The sequence below is a fragment of the Nestor notabilis genome, unplaced genomic scaffold (assembly GCF_000696875.1).
Source record: "Nestor notabilis isolate BGI_N333 unplaced genomic scaffold, ASM69687v1 scaffold21742, whole genome shotgun sequence".
In the NCBI taxonomy this organism is placed as follows: Eukaryota; Metazoa; Chordata; class Aves; order Psittaciformes; family Psittacidae; genus Nestor; species Nestor notabilis.
The window spans coordinates 8341-30785 of record NW_009919063.1 but is presented as its reverse complement, the minus strand read 5'-3'; the positions used below and the strand labels follow the sequence as shown (position 1 = coordinate 30785).

The window sequence follows — 22445 nt, the reverse complement described above, 5'->3', positions numbered from 1 at the left end:
TTGCCGGCTGGGCTTGAACCACGACAGAAGTAAATTATGACTTTTATGTATAATTTTGTTATTAGCCTGTCGGTCATAATTACATGAACTGTGAGAAATTTAGTTTCAGGAATGATAAAACATCCTGCCTTCTTTGTAATACAGATTTGTTCTGTAATTATGGTATCAGTACAGAATAGTTACTTGGGTAAAGCAGTACAAATTGTAAGCTTTTATGCTGGGAGAGGAGAGAGTGTTCCTGATATGCCGTTATGCTTTTCACAGAGTTAATCTAAAAAACCCCAAGCCCTCTCAAGGAGTTTTTTTTGAAGGGCTTACAGTAAAAGCCATCATCCATAATAGTTCTTTGTAATAGTGGTTATGATGATTGCTGAGGGGTTATTGATTATACTGCAACTATAGAATCATAGGATAGTTAGAGTTGGAAGGGAACTTAAGATCATCTAGTTCCAACCCCCCTGTCATGAGCAGGGACACCACACACTAAACTATGTCACCCAAGGCTCTGTCCAACCTGGCCTTGAACACCTCCAGGGTTGGAGCATTCACAACTTCCTTGGGCAACCTATTCCAGTGCCTCACCACCCTCACTGTGAAGAACTTCTTCCTTATATCTAACCTGAAGTTCCCCTGCTTAAGTTTAAACCCATTACCCCTTGTCCTACCACTACAGTCCCTAATGAAGAGTCCCTCCCCAGCATCCTTGTAGGCCCCCTTCAGATATTGGAAGGCTGCTCTGAGGTCTCCACGCAGCCTTCTCTTCTGCAGGCTGAACAGCCCCAACTTTTGTATAGGTTGTCTAGTTCAAGAACTTTTTTTCTTGTTTGTTTGTTTGTTTTTTGTGTTTTGGTTTTTTTTTATTTTAGCTAGAGGCTATGAAGTGTAGTCTTGAGTCATGAAAAATATTTATTCTGAGTTTTTTAACTACTGTTAAGATTTATTCAGTGATCATAGAATTGTAACCTTTTCTCCTATCCCAGAATTTATGATATCTACATGTGTGTTTAGTCCCTCTTTGTCACCTCTTCTTTCTTACCTGATTTTGAATACTTGGCTTGGATGGTCAGTAATAGATTATCCTATTTGTGGTTCATCTTTCAGCAGTCTTAAAATGCTTTAGGTCAGTAGCTCTTTCCTTGTCCACTCATGTAGTAACTCCATCATAGAAGGCTCTTAGGTTGGTGAGGCTGGACTTGCACTCCGTGAAGCCATGCTGGTTGCCTCAAATCACCCCACTGTCCTCTATATGCCTAGCATAGCTCCTAGGAGAATCTTTTCCACGATCTTCCCAGGCACAGAGATAAGGCTGGCAGGTCAGTAGTTCAAGGGTCCTCCCTTCTACTCTTTTTAAAAATGGGTGCCACGTTTGCCTTTTTCCAGACACCAGGGACTCACCCGACTGCCATGACTTTTCAGAGTCGGGACAGTAGAACAGTTTTGGTGCAAACCATGTATACCTTCTTTATTCCAGCGCTGCTGCCCAGAACCTAGTAAGAGGATTCCCTCCTGGAGTGGCCGTCCCATCTGGATGGAAAAGATGGTGCTTTGCAGAGTGAAGGTCCCGCATACCTTTGCTGTTCACTCTTACACTCGTCCAACCATATGCCAGTATTGCAAACGGCTGCTCAAAGGCCTTTTCCGCCAAGGAATGCAGTGTAAAGGTAAACCTGATTTTCTGCTGCAGCAGCAAATTTCAGTAAAGGTGTTTGTATTTAAAATTGATTTGAACTTCTGTTTTGATTGCCAGAAGGATGTGTACTGTGAAATGGGGCAGTATAATTTCTGGAACCTATGTGTATTTTTGAGAGGATGACAGCAGCCCTCATTTCAGGAGCCTGTGCCTTGTACGTTTTTCTGAAAAATAAGATATAGAATCATAGAATGGTTTGGGTTGGATAGGACCTTAAGATCATCTAGTTCCAACCCCCTGCCATGGGCAGGGGCATCTCACGCTAGACCATGTCACCCAAGGCTCTGTCCAACCTGGCCTTGAACACTGCCCTGTATTTAATCTCATGTAGATTTGGGAATACCTTAATTCTAAAAGGATAATTCTGAATTAATAAAATGGGAAGTGCCTCCATTTGTTCAATATCTCCTAGACTCATCACTAAAGACTTGTGAGTATTTATTATGTTGTTCTTGTACAGAATACTGATTATTATCTTCTGGGAAAATTTTTTACATGTAGGTGCTTTTCCTGAGCTAGCTTAGGCTTCATCAGCTGCATGGGTTTTCTTTAGCATATGCTAAGATGCATGACTTCAGTTCTCAGACTTCCATGCAGTTCCCAGGGCATAAGTATGACATTGTGACATTCTTCTGGCTCTTTATCACAGGGCAGTGCAAATCTTTCAGCTTTGTTTCAGGAAAGAAAACTGTAGTGATGAATCATAAACAGTATGGAAAGGACTTTCCATTTCTCTCATGTGAGTTAGTCAAATGTGAGTACCAAAAGTCAACATTTTAAAAGAGGTCACTGAATACATTTTCAGTTTCCTTCAGTAGAGGAGAGCAAAAATTGTAAGCTTATGGCTGTGTTAATTTTCTTTTTACTACAAATACTGCTGTCTCAAGGAAGTAGTTTTATCTTTCATTTTTATTTTTGTTAGTTTGCAGTCTTTGTAGTCTGTTCAAAGTCTGCATCCTGAATGGTTTGATTTTTTTTTTCTTCCCCCCCCAGTCGCTGTGTCTCTTGGATACGTGCAATCCATAAATAATGAAGCCTGAAAAAGATGTTTTGCAATTTTAGAAGTAGTTAACACATAGATGCTACTGACCATATGCAGTTGTTGTGACTGTATATCCAGCCAAACAAATGGGGCTGCCACATCAGTTTCAGAGAAGTGAATGACACTGGGTGAAAATAGCATTCATGTATGGAAAACAAGCAGAGAGAAATGTTATATATACACACATATAAATAAGTTTATTAATAGGCCTTGGTCTGTGCAGTATGATCCTATATGTGTTTTTAATATATCAGGGGTAGCTATCCAACAATCAAAATATTTTCATAGTGCTTTCTCCTACAGATTCTTAAGATTTCTGGCTGACTTCGTTGTGCACATTCACTAAGCTGCAGCATCATGGGTCTTTCTTAAGTCCCGTGTTCCTGAGTACCAGTAAGAGCCCTGGATTTCTTGAATTCATCCAGGCTTCCACTTGGACACTTTGTGATGCTAAGGCTATATTTGTGGTAATAAATTCAATGGGCCCAGGAACATTCCTGGACCTGGACACTGAGGTCACCTGTGACAAAATGACCTATGCTCACGAACAAGTTTTCTTAGTATCCCAGCCTGAGTGGTTGTATGCAGACTGCCTGTTGGGAACAATTTCATGGGATGCTCTGATTTATGAACTAGACATGGGAACTGTTTGGGATTGTGCTAATGCTGTGGACCAAAAGCATGCTAGGGAATGTTTCTAACTGTTCACTAGACTACTTGCAATACCCAAGAATGTTTCTAGATGTGATTTAATTTATTAGGATTGACTTGCTCTTAGTCTGGGGAGATAATGATTTTTCTCTTGTCTGGGCAGAAAAGGAAAGCATGATGAGCTTTCTTTGGATAGCAGAAAGGGGCTAAACTATCAGATTGAAAACAGTTGTGGGGACCGTAGGGAGTTTTGAGATTCATGATGTTGGTACTGATTTGAAAATTACAGTGATGCTGCTAATAAAGGAAATTCCTGTTAATACCACTAATGTAAGCTGGATTTTGTTCAGTAGGCTGCATCTGATGCTTTGGATGCAGAAATGGCACACATCTGGGTTAAATTCCATCTTCACATCAGGCCATATCTGGACACAACATTATTCTGTCTACTTTGTGTCAGCAGTCAGAAATGAGGCTTCAGTGTTCAGCCTGTCTGAATGATAGCGGAACTGGACTTTGGGATTTACTGCACAGCATATTTGCGCTGTGATATTGCTCTGTGATCCTAGAGGCTCTGATAGCTGCAAGTCTTAGTGGCAGGTGGGGAAACATGGTAGAGATGAGACATGTAAATCATAGCAATGGAAAAAAGGATGTGGAACAAATGAGAGGTTGGAAAAAATTACATCATAATGGAAAAAATAGCTACAGAGAAAGCTAGAAAAGTAGAAAACTTGTGTACTGGAAGGGGAAGTGCTGACACAATGAATAGTGGTGGGGCAAATCAACATATGACATCAGGACAAGAATGTTAATTTCCTTCTGGAGGTGACCTCATTGGTGCTGTCTTCAGTTACATGCAAATGTATAAAACTGAGCTGAAGTTTGTGCTGGAAGTAGTGAATGATAGAATGTTAGTGTGTGAGTAGGAGTAAGATTCTGGTGTCATGATCTTATTTATCTTCTATTTTAGATTGCAGATTCAACTGTCACAAACGCTGTGCATCTAAAGTGCCTAAAGACTGTCTTGGAGAGGTGATTTTTAATGGAGGTAAGATGAGAAATGTGCTTTCAAATACCAACGGATCTTTGGACGTATAACAAGATGCACTAGCTTTTGGCTCCCTCATCTTTGAATATTTTACAGCTTTTTGTTTTATCTTCCCAGTTTCTTCACTTGAGATTGCTGATAGTTAAAAAGATTCATTGTAAAACTTACACTCTGGTGACTTCAATTTTACTTCATCATTCTTGGCAAGTGCAGTGTGCTTTGCCTGAGATTGCTCAAGGGAAATAAGAAAATCAAGCAGCTTTCTCAGTGCTGAAAAAATAATCATCTGTTGTGATCAGTCTGCTCATTGTTCACCATGAAATGTATTTTAAAATGTTTATATCTGAAGACTAGTACCATTTTTTGATGACTTTCCCATACCCATGATCTTAAGTGGCCAGAGTTAGCCCAGCAGATTGAAATAGGAGAAAGGAAAAAACCAGTCTGTTGCCATTGCACAGTGTATTCCATCCATTTTTGCCTCTCTTGTCCAGCTCCAAGGCTCTTGCCTGGGCCAGCATGATTGGTGGCCAGCATGTTTTTGCTGCAGCCTGCTTTCAGGACCCTTGTGGTGGTGCACATAGTTTGGGAACTGTGATTTCATGTAATTCTTCTGTGGACATAAGGACATTTTTTGACTCTCTCCAGGCCAAAAATTAAAAAAAACCCCAACCCTGAAACAAAAATTAAACAGCTAAAAAAGGCTATAGATGAAGGTATTTTTTAATTCTTAATGGTATGTCTTAATCCTTAATTTTCCACAATGCAAGTGGTACAGCTTTTGGAAACATTAAACTTCTGCCAGCAGAGAATCAGATGTGAGTAAGATCTGTTCTGCTTTTCTCTTTTTCTGCAATACCACAGTCCCTCTTTTCTCTCTTACTTTTGCTATTATGGGTCACAGAAGCAAGAACAGAGTTGGGTTTCTGTTGATGGAGAATTTCATTCTCACAGGAATAATTCTCTGGGCCATCTCTAGCCATTGAAAGGTTGCTTTGTATTGGTTACTTGTGGAACAGGATTACTTAATAAGATGCAGGTTTACACCTTAAGATTTTCACTCTGTTTCTTTCAATATGTTTCTTGTTTTAGTTGAGTCTCTCTTGCCTTGGCATTTAGCAAAACCAAATCGATAATGTTCATAAGCCTACTTTGCACTTCCCATCATTTAGTAAAACCTTGAGGACTTTGTATGTTCTGATTTTTACTTTTATGTTTGCTTGCATAAATGCGACCTGAAGAAACCGAAGAAGAAATTTTGGGGGGCTGTTTGGGTGTGGTGGTTTTGTTGTGGTTTTTTTCTTTTAAACTCTGTACTTGGAAGAATATCTGAATTCTGTGTTGTTTCCAGAACCTGCTAGTGCAGGGCAGGACTTGGACATGCCAATGGAAGTTGATAGCAGTGAATTGAATAGTGATGGTAGTCGAAGTCTGGATGATGCTGAAGAGCCCTCTCCTCCAGAGGACAAGATCTTCTTTATGGATCCGTCTGACCTTGATGCAGACAAAGATGAAGAAGCTGTCAAAACCATCAGGTAAGTCAGAAGGTGGATTTCTTTCCTCTGGATGTACTTTCCTCAGTATTGTGCGTAAAACATTTTTGATTAGCCAAGTTTTACTGCTTAAAGTGTTGGTTTCTCTTCTTCTTCTTGTTTTTTTTTTTTTTTAAATACTTGAAAATGTTTCATAAAGTTATCCTTCCTCAAGAAAATTGAAACATAAAAATGAACATAATATTAATCTCTTTTGATTGAAAAAGGTGCTGTGATACAGCTGTTACCAAAGAAGTAAAATAATGTTATCAAAACATGGTAAAATTTACGGCTTGACATGGCTAAGATCTTTGTGACTTCAGCCTAATTTAGTTACTGTTATACATCTGCTGATTTAAAAGGAATTAATTGAGTTACTTTGATATTCACATCATAATTTGTATTAATTTAGGCGGAAGTTTGCTTTTGTCTTGAATGTGTTTTTTCTGAAGTCTTCTATCTGAAGATGTTGCATAGTTTCTTTAATTACTGTTACACAGTTCCTTTAATCAAGTTAGGTCTTTTTACTTTCTGTATTCTGAGTAGTGTCATCCTGATTTTCTTATGTCATTCTTAACATAAGAATAGTTGTATTAGGTCAAACTGAAGGTCATATTAGCTCAGGACTTAACAGCAAATATGTGAGGAAGAGCATGTAGTGATACCTTTCCAATTTTGAAAGATTTATAGGTCAAGGGCTTCCTGAGTTGGAAGTAGCATCTTTTTTGTGTTCCACCTCTAGGTAGGATTTTTCCATTTATTTCTAATCGGATTTGAAGCAATTAAAGTTTTTGGCAAGTACAGCATCCTGTGGCAGCTAATTCTTCAGTGTAACTATATGCTGTGTTAAAGCATCCTTACATTTTTTGTTTTGAATCTACTTTGAGATTTCTTTTAACAAACGTTTCTGTTAGTGCCACATGTAGGAGCTCTGGTGTTAAGCAGGCAACTTAGTGGTTGACTCCATCTTCAGTGCTGTTTAAACCTTTATGTTTAAGTAATGACTCTGTCAGAATATTGGAGATTGTCAAATCTTTGTCTGCAGGACAGTTAACATCCCTGAGCATTGGTGAAATTTTCTAGTGCAACTGTGATTTGAATTAACACACCCCTGTTTGTATTTTCATAAATAGAATGTATGCTTAGAAAGGAACATTCATTAGTGCAATAAAAATATTAAGAAGCATAGTCAACTTAAGAGAAAATAATAGTGATGCTGATGTTTATTATATTTTTATGCTGGATTAGACTGGCAGTCTCAGCTAATTGTTTTGAGAGAGGACGGTTTCCGTAGGTGTCTTCATTCCAGTGTGTTTCTTCCTGTGTTCTGTAGATTAATTTAAGTACTGCAACACTTGCACTGGGAGAGGTAGTGGGAGCTCAGATACCTTACCAATTTCAGCTATCAATGAAATTTGTATGGGAAGAAAAGGTGCCTGTTCCTGAAAATTATGGTCTAAATGTGTAGTAACAGTATAATTTCAGTACTGTTGTATTTTAATTTGTTAAATATTAACTGTTCTATATTTTATTTAGTCCTTCAACAAGCAATAATATTCCACTCATGAGAGTTGTACAATCGATCAAGCACACAAAGAGGAAGAGCAGTACAATGGTGAAGGAAGGATGGATGGTCCACTACACTAGTAGAGACAATCTGGTCAGTGGCTTTAGTTTCTTTCTAGATTAAGTTAAATTATTTCTCTAAACCAGTGTATTTTATTTATCTTAATTAGACGTTCTGATTCACAGTATCATTTGAAAGAACATAGCCATTGATGTTCATTATAAAAAAATCTGGTGTGAAGGAGAAACTAGTTTATTCAAAATTCTTTATGTGGTGATTCAGCAGTACTTTTCCTTCTTCCTTTTAAGCAGAAGCATCTTTATATTGTCTCAAATGAATTGCATATTTAACATTCCAGCTTTCCTGAGATGGTAATTTGGAATAATTTGCTCATGTCTTCTTTCTGTTTAGCAGTTGAACTGAATATTTGTATTGGTGTTTTTATTCCACTATGTGAAAGGTGGAAATCATTATAAAATGATGAGTGCTGAAATGGTTGACACTATTATTCTAATGATCTAGGTGTTCGTAAATATTTATGTGTAGATAAGTGAGCCTTTCATTCCTCTAGCAATTTGCTGTATCTAAAAGTATGCATTATTGTACACACCCCACTGTCCCCAAACTCACTATTCCTCTTGATGTCAGTGGGATGAAGAATTGTGGCATGACTCTGTCCTTGGGTATGCAAGCATCTTCCAAAAAGACTATGTTTGTTTCCAGTGCTACCAATAATCATCTCTTAATTGAACATTCTTAGGCAAGCTCCTTGGGTTTGTGTATTGGGGAGGAAAATAAGGAAGAATAAGTGGGTTCCTCAGAATTGACTGGTGAGAGGGAATTGATCTTCTTGTCTTTTGGTAGATGAATGAAAAGGATGAAGTCAAGATGTTTCCAGATCTCATGAAGCACAGTGTGTCATATTGAGACTTTATGGAAGACAGCATAAATACTTTTGCATTCTTTGTCTCTACAAAGGAGTCTGATTGAAAGGAACTGCAGGCAGTTAGAGAAGCAAAGTTAATTTAAGTTCAGCTGAAATCAAGCTGAGGGGTGACACTAGTCTGCTCAGGTTACTGTAGTGTTTTTACTTTTTGTGATTGTCAACTAAACAGACCACTGTGGTCTGTCAGAAACTGCCTTACAGAACATCTTTAAAGTACAGTTTTCCAATACCTAGATGTATTTATCAGAAAAAGAATAAGTAGCATATTTCAGATGACATTCCAGCCAAGGCTACCTAACAGACACAATTATCAGCTGGCTATGAAAAGCTAAGGCCAGGTAGCAAACGAAGACAAATAGTTCTGAACTGTTCATCATAGGCGTGGTATTCAGCTCTGATTTAATCTTTCAGTACATCCAGTACATTTTTCCATGGACATTTTTGAACTCCTCATAGAACAGTGGTTAGATTGTACACCTTAGCATAGTTTGTTTTTCTTGTGCTGTCAGCCTGGCTGCTACCTAGATGACATCTACTGAAAAGGCCATGCAAATAAAGTGGAGTATTCTGCCCCAAAGCAAAATACCGTGAGCCAAGCAAGAGCTCATAGAGCTTCCTAATGGGAGGAGACTTCCGTATTAGGCATTACAACATCAGCTATTTCCCTTGACCCCTCTGTTCTCAGCAATGTCAGACTATTTCCTATTCCTGAACAAGTTGGGCTTTCTGTCAGTTCCAGAGAGGTTCATTTTAGCAGCAGTATCTGTATTCTTTGTGCTCATCCTGCATAACAAGAATTTCACCCTTCATAATGAGAAGTTGCTGTATCATCGTCTATATTGTTTTCCTCACCCTGAGCCCATCCTTTCTCAGAATAGAGTATGGGCAGATTTTGGATCACCGAATTACCACCTGTTCCTTAATTTCCCCTCCTCTGAAGTCTTCCCTGATTCATGATTTAATAAAGAGCATACATGTCCAAGAGACAGGTTCGCCCTTATGCCTTACCCATCTTCCATTCAGTGCGGGCTGGAAATTCCATTTAGTTAAATCCATTCATGGCCTAGCTTTCTTTGCCTAACTCCTACAGGTCGACCTAGCTTTCCCGTGATTGAAGGCATTTAAGCTCTGCTGTATTATGTTTTAAACTCTTGCATCCTAAGCCAGAATGAGGGTCTTGGATTTTTGTCACGGAAACATGAAAATGGGTTTCATATGTGAGCATGGTGCAAGCAAAGTAAGTTAGACTCATACAGCCATACATATTAGCTTTCTAAAAGCTTCTTTGTTTCTTCTGCTTAAAATTACAAGACAGTTATGTGCAATTCATATTTCTTTTTGGTGGAGAAGATATTTCTTATTGGAGGAGACTTCCAGAAAATGGCTATTCAGTCTGTCTTGATTTTTATTTATATTTTATTTCCCCCAAGATCCTGTGTCCGCTTGAATCTCATGATAATCTGTCTTGACTGTGTGCTCTTGACATTCTTGAGCTCAGTGTTGACAAAAGAATTAAGGACTTGTTAGGCTTGTTTGGTCCTTGAACCCTTGTGATGTTGGTGTAAGGGCACAGAGGGAGGAAGCATGACTCCCACAATTGTTACTAAATTAGAATACTGCAGGTTCAGTGAGCATGTTACCTGGAGTGAAACCTGTGTAGGTGTTTTTCGTGTATGAGATAACTGCTGTTGTCACTGCTATTACTGTTAAGTAAGGTACGCTTTCTTCTGGTTTATGGAAATAACTTCTGAGCTTCTTTTTCATGTATCTAGTCATGTAGATTTATGTTAATTGATGATGTTAGTAATTTTAAGCATTTCCCATTTAAATAATTGGGTAACAAAAGCCACACCAATTTATTTCTTACGTTACTGTACTGTGTGTTTTGTAGAGAAAAAGACATTACTGGAGACTGGACAGCAAATGCCTCACACTGTTTCAAAATGAATCGGGAACAAAATATTACAAGGTAATGAACGATGATTAATAATTATGTTGCACTTGATTTACTCAGTGCTTTATTGATCTAAAATCTGCTTGTGAGCAGTATAAGTATTTTCTCAATTTACTAATCTTTTTTAATCAAAACTGACCACGTTAATTGTTGGCCAAAGCTTGTAAGTGAGAAGGGCCAAGACCAATTCTGGAAAGTTGCTTGCAGCTCTTATTCTAATCCCCTTGGGTATGTCTCTCCTTACCTTTTACTTGTACTGTTCTCCTGAATTCCCTAACAAATTAAACCTTCTTTACAATTACCAGAGGATCTGTTTGTCTGCCAGTCTAATGAAGGCTAGGATTTTTGCATTCTATATATAAGTAGTGACTGAAAGTTTGCATGCTTATGTATTTTATTTTGAGTTTCCCAAAATTAAATAATTCCAACTCTACAACTGAAAGTTGCAAGCAAGATTTAGAGGAAAATTTACTGTGCAGCCTGGCATTATGTAAATGAAGCTTAGGAATTATTTTAGTATATTGTTAATAGAACAGTTTGTTCAATGGTGAAATAATTAGAAAATGTGTTTGAATGTATAAACAGGATTTTTCCCTTTCTTGTCTTACACCTTTAGGTGGGGGTCCAAATCTTGCAGCTTCTTCCTTTATAAGACCAAGCCTTTTCTCTGTACACCCAGCTAAACTTGCCCAGATCCTTTTCATCCCTATCTTGACCAATGCAGTCTCTTCTCAGACCTCTCTGATACTTGTATTGCCCTGTGCATTCAAAACACAGCTGGTAATATATGTTCCTTGCTTGTTGTTCCGTTATGTCACTGCTTCTAGTCCTTTGACTTGCCCCTTTGCACCCCTCTTTTTAACTGCTTATATCTCAGGTTATTTGTCTTTACTGTTAGAATCATTCACAGTTTTTGCCCTTACATTTATTTGTTCTTCATCTTAATCACCTATTGTCTCTTACTGCCCTAATGCCAGCCCCTTGTTCACCTACTTGTTCACTACTCTTGCAAGTGAAATGCACCTGTATACCTTCCTATGTATGTGGAATGTCCTCCTCCAGCTAGTGTGAACTTGCAACCATTTCTTTCTTCAGATCTGTTCTCTAATACTGCATATACCATGATCTTAAACTGATAAGGCCAAGGAGTCAGAAATTGTTAATATCTGTATGAAAGAGAGTATTTACCCAAAACGATTCAGATACGTGAAGCAGTGCTTATTGACTAGCTTATATAACTGCATCATCTTCTTAATATTGTCTTGTTTCACTTTTCCCCTGTCATCGCCTTCTCTAGCTAAGCTATATAAACTACAAGGGGAAAATGGTCATTCTATACTTGTGCCTCATTTGTGTGTGGTGGTGGGGTGTCTCATGCGTGTATCGAGAGAACTGTGGTGGGGCTGGAACTCTCTCTAGGCTTGTAGAGAGGAATTCAGAAAGCTGTGGGTGGGCAATGGTCATGCACAGTTTGTGACATTAGTTATGAGGCTTGGTGTTTTGGTATTTTGGTATGTTTTATTTCTTTGCAAGCATTTTAAGTTTGAATACCAGTATATTGAAATAGTATGTACGTTTTCATTTTTTAACCTTTAATATTTTTCTTCAGGAGATTCCACTTTCAGAAATTCTCCAGGTGACTCAGCCTCGAGATTTTTCAAACGTGGTGCAGGGCAGCAACCCGTACTGTTTTGAGATCATCACTGACACCATGGTGTACTTTGTTGGCGAAAACAATGGCAGCAGTCATCACAGTCCTGTTCTTGCTGCCACCGGAGTTGGACTTGACGTAGCTCAGGGCTGGGAGAAAGCCATTCGTCAGGCTTTGATGCCAGTCACTCCTCAAGCTAGCGTTTGCACTGCTGCAGGACAAGGAAAAGATCACAGTAAGCAGGCAGACAAGGCCCTATCATTCATATTCTGAAGCTGTTAATAGTAGAGATTCCTTTCAGAAAAACTCTTACTTAGAGTGAAGTGTTTCTGTCTATTCTCTGCTGAATTGGGTCCGTAATTTCCCACAAGTCTCTAAAAAGTGGCACTCAGGTTTGTGGAGGGTGGGCAAATCCTTCAATCTGTTGTAGCAGGTAGTAGTAGCTAGGAATCAGATTTACAATATGAATGCATATTTCAGAGCTTTATTGTAAGAGCAGTAAGAACTCGCATGTAGTTGCTGGACATAAAAAGGGACCTTAGTTTAGATATTTCTAATATACATTAATAAATCAATATATTCAGATCATATACTCTAAAAACTATATTGGGATGGTTTTTGATGTTATGTCCTATATATATTACAGCTAGGAGATGTTGGTAGCTGAGAAGAAAAGGAGTTAGTGATAAAATGTAAATACTGCCAATGCTGGAAAGGACTTTTGCTGAGCTGTGGGTAGTGATAAAAAGTACCCTCTTCTTTCTATGTACCTGCCCTCCCTTTCTTTCTCTGGCATAGGATCAGATTCATTATCAAGGCTCCACTAAACTGTATCTTGTGTTCTTTCTCTTCAGACATCTTGTTCCTTGTGATGACGTTAATTCACATTCTATACTGAGACTTATGTTTTCATTCTTTAGTTTCCTTTTATCTTCCAGCTACTCCTTAATCTTCTTTTAGTGAAATTCTTTTTTGCAGGAGTTTGTGAGGTTAGTTTCTCTGTCTCTGGTGTCTGGCTACTCTGCACCAGCAACAGTTAAGAACATGTAACCACTAGTGTTAGGTAAAGGCACTTTCTCAAAAGGGTGCAACCATGGTCTGAAATGGTAAACTATGAAATGCCAGTACTGGTATCTGTATTTAATTACAGTGAAGAAACATACTGGTAAGATGGTACCTCACAACTGGCCTAGTTCCAAATATATATACGTCAAAGTTCACTTTGTTTTCTAGAACCTAAGGCTTGCTGTTGCTGAGACTTGCAGAGTTGCTTTTTCTAAAATCAGTATTTTTTCAGATGTAAACAATAACATTTTTATATTAAAACTTGACAGTGGTAGGAAATGGAGCTGCAAGGGTAGGTACAGTGAGGCAGTATTTTGAAGTATTTAGAAGTGTTTAGGATTGTAGGAGTAGAAGGAACTATCATGAGTTGCGGAGTGGCATTCGCATATCCTTATGCAACTCAGGTTGGTTTTTAAACTCTAAAAGCCCACAAAATGTCCATTCATCCCTCTTCTTCCTACACGTTACATGAAACGTATCCCAAGAGTCTTTAAGAAAACTAAACTTTCAGTTAAAGAAAGTCCAGAAGCCTGAAGTATGTTATTTTAAATGACAAGACCAAAAGGGGAGACACTGCTACTGCTTGAAATACTTGCAGCAGCAGGGAATTTGTGGTGTTAAAATGTCCACAAGACATTAGCTAATCACTTTGTATCACATTCTGTCCAGAAAGTGGCTAGAAAGGAGGATGCTCTTCCAGTCTGACCCAAGGAAAGGAGTCCTTTCTGACCTTGTGCCTGGTGCCTGGGGTGGGATGTTTCTGAGCTGAAATGAGAAAGAGGAGTAAGCTGTTACTTGGCATAGATTACATATGGAATCTGGCATTACTGATTTCTTCAGGAGTGACTGTTTTTCAGCCATTAATCTTATGCCTTGCAGACATTAGGAAACTTTATTTGAACTCAGTAACTCAGCCTCTACCTACCAGATGTTACGTATTCTGTAGCCATCCGTGAAAAAGGGTTCAGTGTGTTCTCTTTAAACAGGTTCAAAAACTCTTTCTTGTTTAAGCCTTGCTGCAGTTTGTGTTGACCTTAGTAACTTCTTTGTCTGCCACCTTTCTTCGTTTTGCTGGTGTTCTGTACTGTCATTCCAATACAGACTTGGCTATAGTCAGTAATCAATAGACATATGCAAGGCTGTAATTCCAGTTCAGATTTCAGATATGAGAGGTGTCTTTGAGAACTAGTATTTACTCCTGTCTTAAGGCTCTAAATTCCTTCTTTGACATAAAGCACAGGTGGAAAAAATCAGATACAGACATTTTCTTTGTTCTCTGAAATTGTGTTTTTTAAATCTCAAGGCTCTTCATAAGGGTGATAAAGACTTTTCAAAGGGCTAGTAAATCTGTAGTATATCTTCTTTCCATCTTGCAGGTGTATTTGGACGTCAGAGGAAAGGGGTGTATTCTGCCTGCCTTGACATCTTGACATCTCTCTTGTCTGTGCATGTTAGTGTTGTTCCTGTAATGAAAACTTCGTGTCAAACTTTGCTGCAGGCTGAAAAATTCTGGATCTTGTGCTTTTACTTGCAAATTACACTTCAGAGATGTGCTCTTATATTCCAAAGACTCATACGCTTCTGTAGTTTATCCATAAAACAAAGATTGTTTATATTACGGGGTTTATTGCTTTTTTAATTATCAGGCCCTCTTTTTACTTCTGTTGCTTGATTTGTTTCCTTTTCTCATGCATTGATTCTGCATCTTATGAAATTTGACTGTAAGGTATCTACCTGGTCTGCTTCCCTGTGTGTTTCTATATTACTATTGGAAAATCTTGGTAGTTTAATGAACTCTGATACAATTGCCACATTACTATTGCTTTTGGATCATCAGCTCTCTGTTGTGTACACACTCATTCTACTATTTCTGTTGTCAGAATATAGACAAATAGTTCCAGCAAAATTCCTGAGGCCGTTTATCTAATCATTCCATGAAATCTGTGTTCCAGGATATGATGTTTCTGCAGAACATCAATAAAAATTGTTTCACCATGACTGGGTTATAAGCCAGTAAAGAGTTGGGGATTTTTGGTTTGGATTTGATTTGGGTTTTTTCCCTGCTTTTTACTAAAAAAAGCCCCTGCCCTTCCTACTTACTCAGATATGTCTTCTTTATTGCAGAAGAGTTATCTTTAAGCATCTCTGTTTCAAATTGCCAGGTCCAAGAGAATGTGGTGAGTATGTGCATTGTGTAACAATGGTGTTTATTTCACAGAATGGTTTGGGTTGGAAGGGACTTTAAAGATCACCTCGTTCCACCCGCCCTGCCATGGGCAGGGACACCTTCCATTAGACCAGGTTGCTCAAAGCCCCGTCCAACCTGGCCTTGAACACTGCCAGGGATGGGGCAGCCACACATTCTCTGGGCAACCTGTGCCAGTGCCTCAGCACTCTCATAGTGAAGAATTTTCTTGTAATACTTAATCTGAATCTACCCTCTTTCAGCTTAAAGCCATTACCTCTTGTCCTGTCACTACATGGTGCAGAAGGTACAGAAGGCTGCTGTAAGGTCTCCCCTCAGCCTTCTCTTCTCCAGGCTGAACAACCCCAGCTCTCAGCCTGTCTTCATAGGAGAGGTGCTCTAGCCTGGGAGCACCTTTGTACTGTATGGGTATTACAAAGTATTTGGTAGTAACAGTGTCCAGATGAGAAAACACCACCAGGGTATTGTAGCTAAAGAAGTCTGTGTTAAATACAGGAAGTAATCTACTTACTTGGCACAACTGATAGTTGACTGTCCCTGCTTACAATGCAGCTAAGTGGATCCTCTTCAGGAGAAGTTTGTTGTGTTTTTCCACTCCGCTAAGGGTAACGGTGGCACCCTTTACAGGGTTTGGTTAATGTCAAATGTAAATACAGCTTAGCCAGTACTTACATGCTATATGCTAATATTCTTGTGAACATTTTGATTACTCCTGATATTTGTGATTTCTTTTTTTCATGCGTTAGGATATCAGCTCTGTGTACCAAATATTTGCTGATGAAGTGCTGGGATCTGGTCAGTTTGGTATTGTATATGGAGGTAAATTACATTTGATTCCATTATGCATTTACTGAGCTAGAATGTCTGTCTGTTACAATGATTCTTTTCATATTTACTTAGCTGTATCTAGATTGTCTAGGTGAAGTTCATCTTGTTTGAAGTTTTGTTTGAATCACATTATATTGTGTCTCTGTGCAGATTTTATGTACAGTATTTCTTACAATCCATTTTTTTTGCATTTAGAGTTTTGCATTGGCATAAAAATCTGTTTAGAATATACATTGCATTTTGACCACAGTTAAATACAAAGCAGTCTCTAATCTGAATTTGGCCTTTATTTTTGTTTTAATTGCAAATTCTAACTGTTGTCTGTATTACACAGTATTAGAAATCACCTTTTTAAGGAGGCTGTCAGTTATACGTGTTTTTTAATGACATCTGAGAAATGTGGCCAAAAGCAATTAGAAAAATACGTATTTTAATTTGTGGTTTGACTACTTATGCAGACATTATTGATAAATTTTATGCAAACAGTTCAGCTTCAAATTTCTGTCAGCAGGGTAAAGTAGAGGGAGGAATTCTTTACCCTGGATTTGGGTTTCAAATGTAGTTTTGCCACTTTCAGTTCTTAAAAAATTCTGTTGCAACATATAGCTTGCTTAGAGTAATCACAAAAAGAATACATACCAGACACGAATCGGCACATTCACAGACCATAAATCTGGAAAGAAAGAAAACAACTGCTAACTCATGATTTAAAAGTGGTAACCTCTTGATGACTGACATTGATCTTCTGTTTAGGAAAACATAGGAAGACTGGAAGAGATGTGGCTATCAAAGTCATCGACAAGATGAGGTTTCCAACTAAACAGGAAAGTCAGCTTCGTAATGAAGTAGCCATTCTCCAGGTACGAAAGTATTTTTGAATCGCGCTGGAGTTCTGTCTCAGATACGCCATTAGTGAGCTTTTGTAATGTGTGTACGTGCTCTGAATTGATTTTTAAAGCTGCATATGTGATTTCTGAGACTTTTTATAAAAGGGAACCTTAGAAGAGCGGGAATTCCTGAGTATTTGGTACAGTTGATAACTTGGGGGTGGTATCTGCCCCCTGTAGGGGATCCACTGAAAGTGTGTACTCTGCAGGAAATTCTTTAGTATTTTTTGCTGTCTTCCACTTCTGGCTCCTCAATCTGACTGTTATTCTTGTATGTTCTGTACTCAAGCTAGCGAGTAGATCAACTGTAAAATTAATCATTTTGGACAATCCGTGTTAAACCAGATTAATCTTAGTGATAATTGGCATGCTTCAAGGGCTGATGTTTGTTTCAAGCTAGTTTCTTGCCTCAGATGTTTTGTTGGTTTGGAGGATTTTTTGTCTCTAACTCTCCACTTAGCTGCTTTTTGATTTGTGGTACAACATTCCTGTGTAATCCAGCATATTTCATACTGTTTTATTTTAGTGAGGTACCTATGTTTCTTTATTTTAGAATTTGCACCACCCTGGGATTGTGAACCTGGAATGTATGTTTGAAACGCCAGAACGGGTCTTTGTTGTGATGGAAAAGCTGCATGGGGATATGCTAGAGATGATTCTTTCCAGTGAGAAAAGTCGACTTCCAGAGCGAATAACTAAGTTCATGGTGACTCAGGTTGGTATTCAGTCTCTGTACTTCAATAGATGTGTCTTTTCTAATTATGTGAGAATGGAATTTGGAGTAGGAGCTTTCTCTGTTGTTGTTTGAAAGAGCACAGAGAGCTGTGCATCTAATGAAAGTTGAATAAACATGGAAAGAATTTGGCTGTTAAGTATGTTAAGGTTTTGCCGTTCTTTCCCAACACATAACATTATGGACATCCAAAGATGCATGTCGAAACAGTAAGCATTCAGAAAGACAGAGAGGGAGAAGGTGGGATGGGAAAGCAAACCCCATCAAAGTCCTGGTAGGCTTGCACAGTATATATGGGTTAATTCTTGAAGACTATGTTGATAAAAACGACTGTATTTGTTAGTGTGTGTGGCTTTTACACTTGTGATCTGCTTAAATAGTTCTGAAAGTGTTCTTTCTTCTTGCAGATACTTGTTGCTTTGAGGAATTTACACTTCAAGAATATTGTGCACTGTGATTTAAAACCAGAAAATGTACTACTAGCTTCTGCAGAGCCGTTCCCTCAAGTGAGTGAGGATTGAAAAATACTTTTCCTATTTTTTTTTTCTTCTTTTTTCCCTCCCGAAGGAATACAGTCATTGCAGCTTAAAAAGTGACCTCTTGTGGGATTGTTCAACTGACTTAGTCTAGAATTATTTGAGTTACAAGTACTCTAGTTGTCTTTTTTTTCCTTCCGGCTCTTAGCCTAGCTTTATGCTCAGTGGTCTGTTTCAGTTTCTTTCCCCTCAGGCATGGATCATGTCTCCCAACAATACTGTGCACCAGCATACTTTCTTCCAAGGAGCCTGAGAAGTACATTTGCTGTGTCAGCACTTAGCAAAAGGCTGTGTAGTCTCCATCTATTTTTATACTTGTGAAGAGTGCATGGAAACTGGTATCCTGGGTTAGTGAGAATATTCCATTGGAACAGGCACAGGACTAGAAGCTTCAGGACTAGTCCTTGTTTCTGTACCAGTGCTGTTTGACTCTGCCCTATTCTGCATCTCCTTCTCTTCTTCACTCTTTTCTTTGTTGCTTATAAGCTGCTGTGAAAAGGGACTGGCTTGTTTGTCACTGGTCTTTCTGAGGGATCTTCATCAGTATGTGTGATATTGTAATGTAAACTAAATAGCTGATTTCTGTAAGAGTAATATTAGTGTTTAGGTAGCATCAACACTTAATCCAGTAAACTGTTACCTCAGATGCCTTGGGTAGCGTGGATTTTGTGGAGGGTATACAAAAATTAAGATCTGCAAGGCAGCATCAGGGAATTGCTTCCAGACCTGTGACGTAAATGCAAAGTGGAGTGGACTTGTGGAGAGTCATTTATATGCCTTTAGTGCATTGCTCTTTCTTACACCCTGAAGAATAAGTGGAGTTAGTGTTGGACTTGATCTGGATCCTGTTATCTGTAGAAGTGCTTGCTGTGTTCAAGTTAAGGAACCATCCCAGAACCATGAAGATGTAAGCATCGGTGCAGGCACCAGCTGTTGATGCTTTTTACCTGGATGATTATTGGACTCTTCTGTCCAGAGCTGGCTGGGTCTGAGTTCTAGCTAAACCTCACTTTTTGATTTCTGTGTAGTTGAAGCCACCAGCTTCAGGAGTCTGATAAAGATGAATGTGATCTGGCTGGGATTCATGTGCTGCTTAAATTTTGGTTCTGTGCCTTGTGAAGGTGTGGGTTTGCCTCTGAAAATGAGCTGAGTTGGTAATCAAGTATTTTATCCTTATTTGCACACTTGTAGCCATGTAATAGACAGACTTGCCTCAGACCTGAGTCTGTGCAAGGCCAGTTCAGGTCTGCAGTCTGCAAACCCAGCAACCTAAAACCTTAACTGACTGGCTTACATCATGTTTGTCTCTGATTTAGTGCATACCATGTTTAAATGATGATAGAAAGGGTACCTAGTACCACTCTGGTCTTGGGCAGTAGCATGCTTTGGAGATTTCTCAGATAAAATACATCTCTGTTGCAGGTGAAGCTGTGTGATTTTGGCTTTGCACGTATCATTGGTGAAAAATCTTTCAGGCGCTCTGTGGTGGGGACACCTGCTTATCTTGCCCCTGAAGTGCTCAGGAGTAAAGGTTACAACCGCTCTCTAGACATGTGGTCGGTAGGAGTTATTGTCTATGTGAGCCTTAGTGGTACATTCCCATTCAATGAAGATGAGGATATCAATGATCAGATTCAAAATGCAGCATTTATGTACCCACCAAATCCTTGGAAGGAAATTTCTAGTGAAGGTAAGGAAAGTAATTTTCTGTATTAGAATGCATTTATATGTAGGTTAGTGCATCGAAATGCTTAAACTTTGAGGTTAATTCAGATAGGAGTGTGAGAATTATTGACAGCTTGAGTTTAGTAGACTATGCCAAAATGGATAAATACGAGCTGGCATATATTTGTGAAAGCTAAATTGTCAAATACAATGTTTGAGATTATACTCAGGACAGGAGGGGCTAATAGATTTAGCAAGGAAGATTAACTGCATGCGTGAGGAGGGGGTAAATAACCTGAAACTTCCCCCAGTTCCAAGTGAAAAGTTAAATCATGTGTGAGTACTTGCTGAACACTGATCTCAAAACATACTTGATCTAAGCTATAGTTACAGAAACAGTTCAAAGTTGATTGTGGAATTTTAGTTTTGTATGTTAGCAAGGGAGACAAAACCTGGATCTAAACGTCAGGTCTGAACAATCTAGAAGCTTACAGGGTTGGTCTCACATGCTCTCCAGTGCCAGCTGTGTTACCAGTAATGTATATATGATTAACACGTGTGTAGATGTGGAAGGACATATACAGAAGTATACGATAGTGGAAGTAGCTGCATCATTTTGGAATGCAGGGTTATGCTCAGGTTCTTTAGGCCCTTCTGAAAACCACTAAAATCAGTAGAGGAAAAGATTGACAAGTAATATAGTAAAGCTTTTAGTGTTTCAGTAAGAGGTGGAAGAAAGCTTACCCTGTACCTGTTTGGAGCCTCATTTAACTTAAGCAAAGCGAAATATAAAATTCAAGAGCTTGATTAAGTTTAGAAGAAATCAATAGGCTACACACAAACACTCATAAAAAATTAACTTTCACTGCAGCATGTGAATGGTGATAGAGGTGATGAACATTTAAACAATACAATTTTTGTTCTGTTCTTTTATGTCAGCCATTGATCTGATAAACAATTTGCTTCAAGTGAAGATGAGAAAACGTTTCAGTGTTGACAAATCCCTCAGTCATCCGTGGTTACAGGTAAACCCATCTGCCTTTTTCACTGTGTTCATAATGGGTGAATAATGATTTTTTTTTTTTTATTTGGATTAAATCCTTCAGAAGCTTATTAAATCTGCTGGTATCAGTCTGTTGGCAAGCATTCACAGGGGCTTGAGTACTTCTGGTTTTAGCTTTACATTTTATGTGCTCCAGGATTCTGCCCATCTGTTAATGGCTTCTTTCCCCAAGGACAGCTTTGTCTTACTGTCTCTACCCCCCCCTTACTTTTCTGTCTGACACCAACATAGTTTTACTCTTCTGGCACCTCTCGTGAATGCAGGCAGTGATGTGTGCACGGAGCCACGCTGAAATCAGTGTTAGAGACAAGCATTGTTAGTTCAGTGCTGGAAGAGACACACAGGCTGGTGTGTGCCACGAATTTCCCTGCCACTTTGAGGCGGGTTCCTTTGGCAGTGGTTTCACAATACTGTATGCACGTATCCATGCACCCAAATAACTTAAAAGATGTTAAGGGGAAAATTCAATTAATTTTGAGTACAAACAATATTGGAATGAGTATAATTTCTTGTATGGGTATATATACAATTAATTTTATATTAATGCTGACATAGATGTCTGGTTACAGAAAGTTTTCATGATTTTCAGTATTGCAACTTTAGATACCAGGCTACTTAATTTTGAACTATTTTTTGTGGACAGTGTTGGGGTATTTTGGGGAGAAATGTTTGGGGTTTGCTTAACATTATACTAAAAGTAGAGACAAAGTGCAGAATTTTTTTGTGGGAGTGTAGTGCTGCTGTTTCTTAAACTGCTTCCTTAAATCTCATTTACTCCTTAGGATTATCAGACTTGGCTTGACCTCAGAGAATTTGAAACACGCATTGGAGAGCGTTACATCACCCACGAGAGTGATGATGCACGCTGGAAAGAACATGCTTATGAACACAACCTTGAGTACCCCCAGCATTTTATTATGGCTCCCAACCCAGATGATATGGAAGAAGACCCTTGATCTATTCATAATGCTAAATTGCAGCAAGGAAAGATACTCCAGACAGAAACTGAAGATACGATTTGGCACAACTGTTGCTCTTTCTGAATGCTGTACACTGTTTGGTGTGCAAAGCCCTAGTGGATCCTACACTGACTTGGGAATAGACTGTCGTCTGACAAGCTTCTCTCCATCTCTGGCTTAAACTATGAATAGTTTCTGGACAGTGGGATGGATAGGCCCCACTGGGTAGGATTTCACCGAGCTGTGTGGCTACAAAGCCATTCCTGAGGTGTAATGGGCACACGTTGAATGGTTTGTGTGGTGTTCAAGGTTTGGACTGGTTTTGTTTGTTTGGTTTTGTTGTTTGGTTTGGTTTTGGTTTGGTTTTTTTTTTATATCCTACACAATAAGAATTTTGTAATGGTTTTCTAATCCCTATT

General features: G+C 38.7%; 1 protein-coding gene across 1 annotated transcript; it reads left to right on the top strand.

Annotated features, from left to right (window-relative positions):
- Positions 1 to 1471: 1471 nt before the first annotated feature.
- PRKD3 (protein kinase D3) lies at positions 1472 to 22139 on the top strand (the record flags this gene model as incomplete). Its single annotated transcript, XM_010010068.1, has 14 exons — positions 1472 to 1661; positions 4357 to 4434; positions 5786 to 5969; positions 7503 to 7626; positions 10371 to 10448; positions 12043 to 12319; positions 15274 to 15326; positions 16102 to 16174; positions 16937 to 17043; positions 17624 to 17785; positions 18211 to 18309; positions 19762 to 20029; positions 20944 to 21029; positions 21850 to 22139. Coding segments are annotated over 14 exons (1953 nt in total), but the record flags the coding sequence as incomplete, so codon positions are not given.
- Positions 22140 to 22445: the final 306 nt, after the last annotated feature.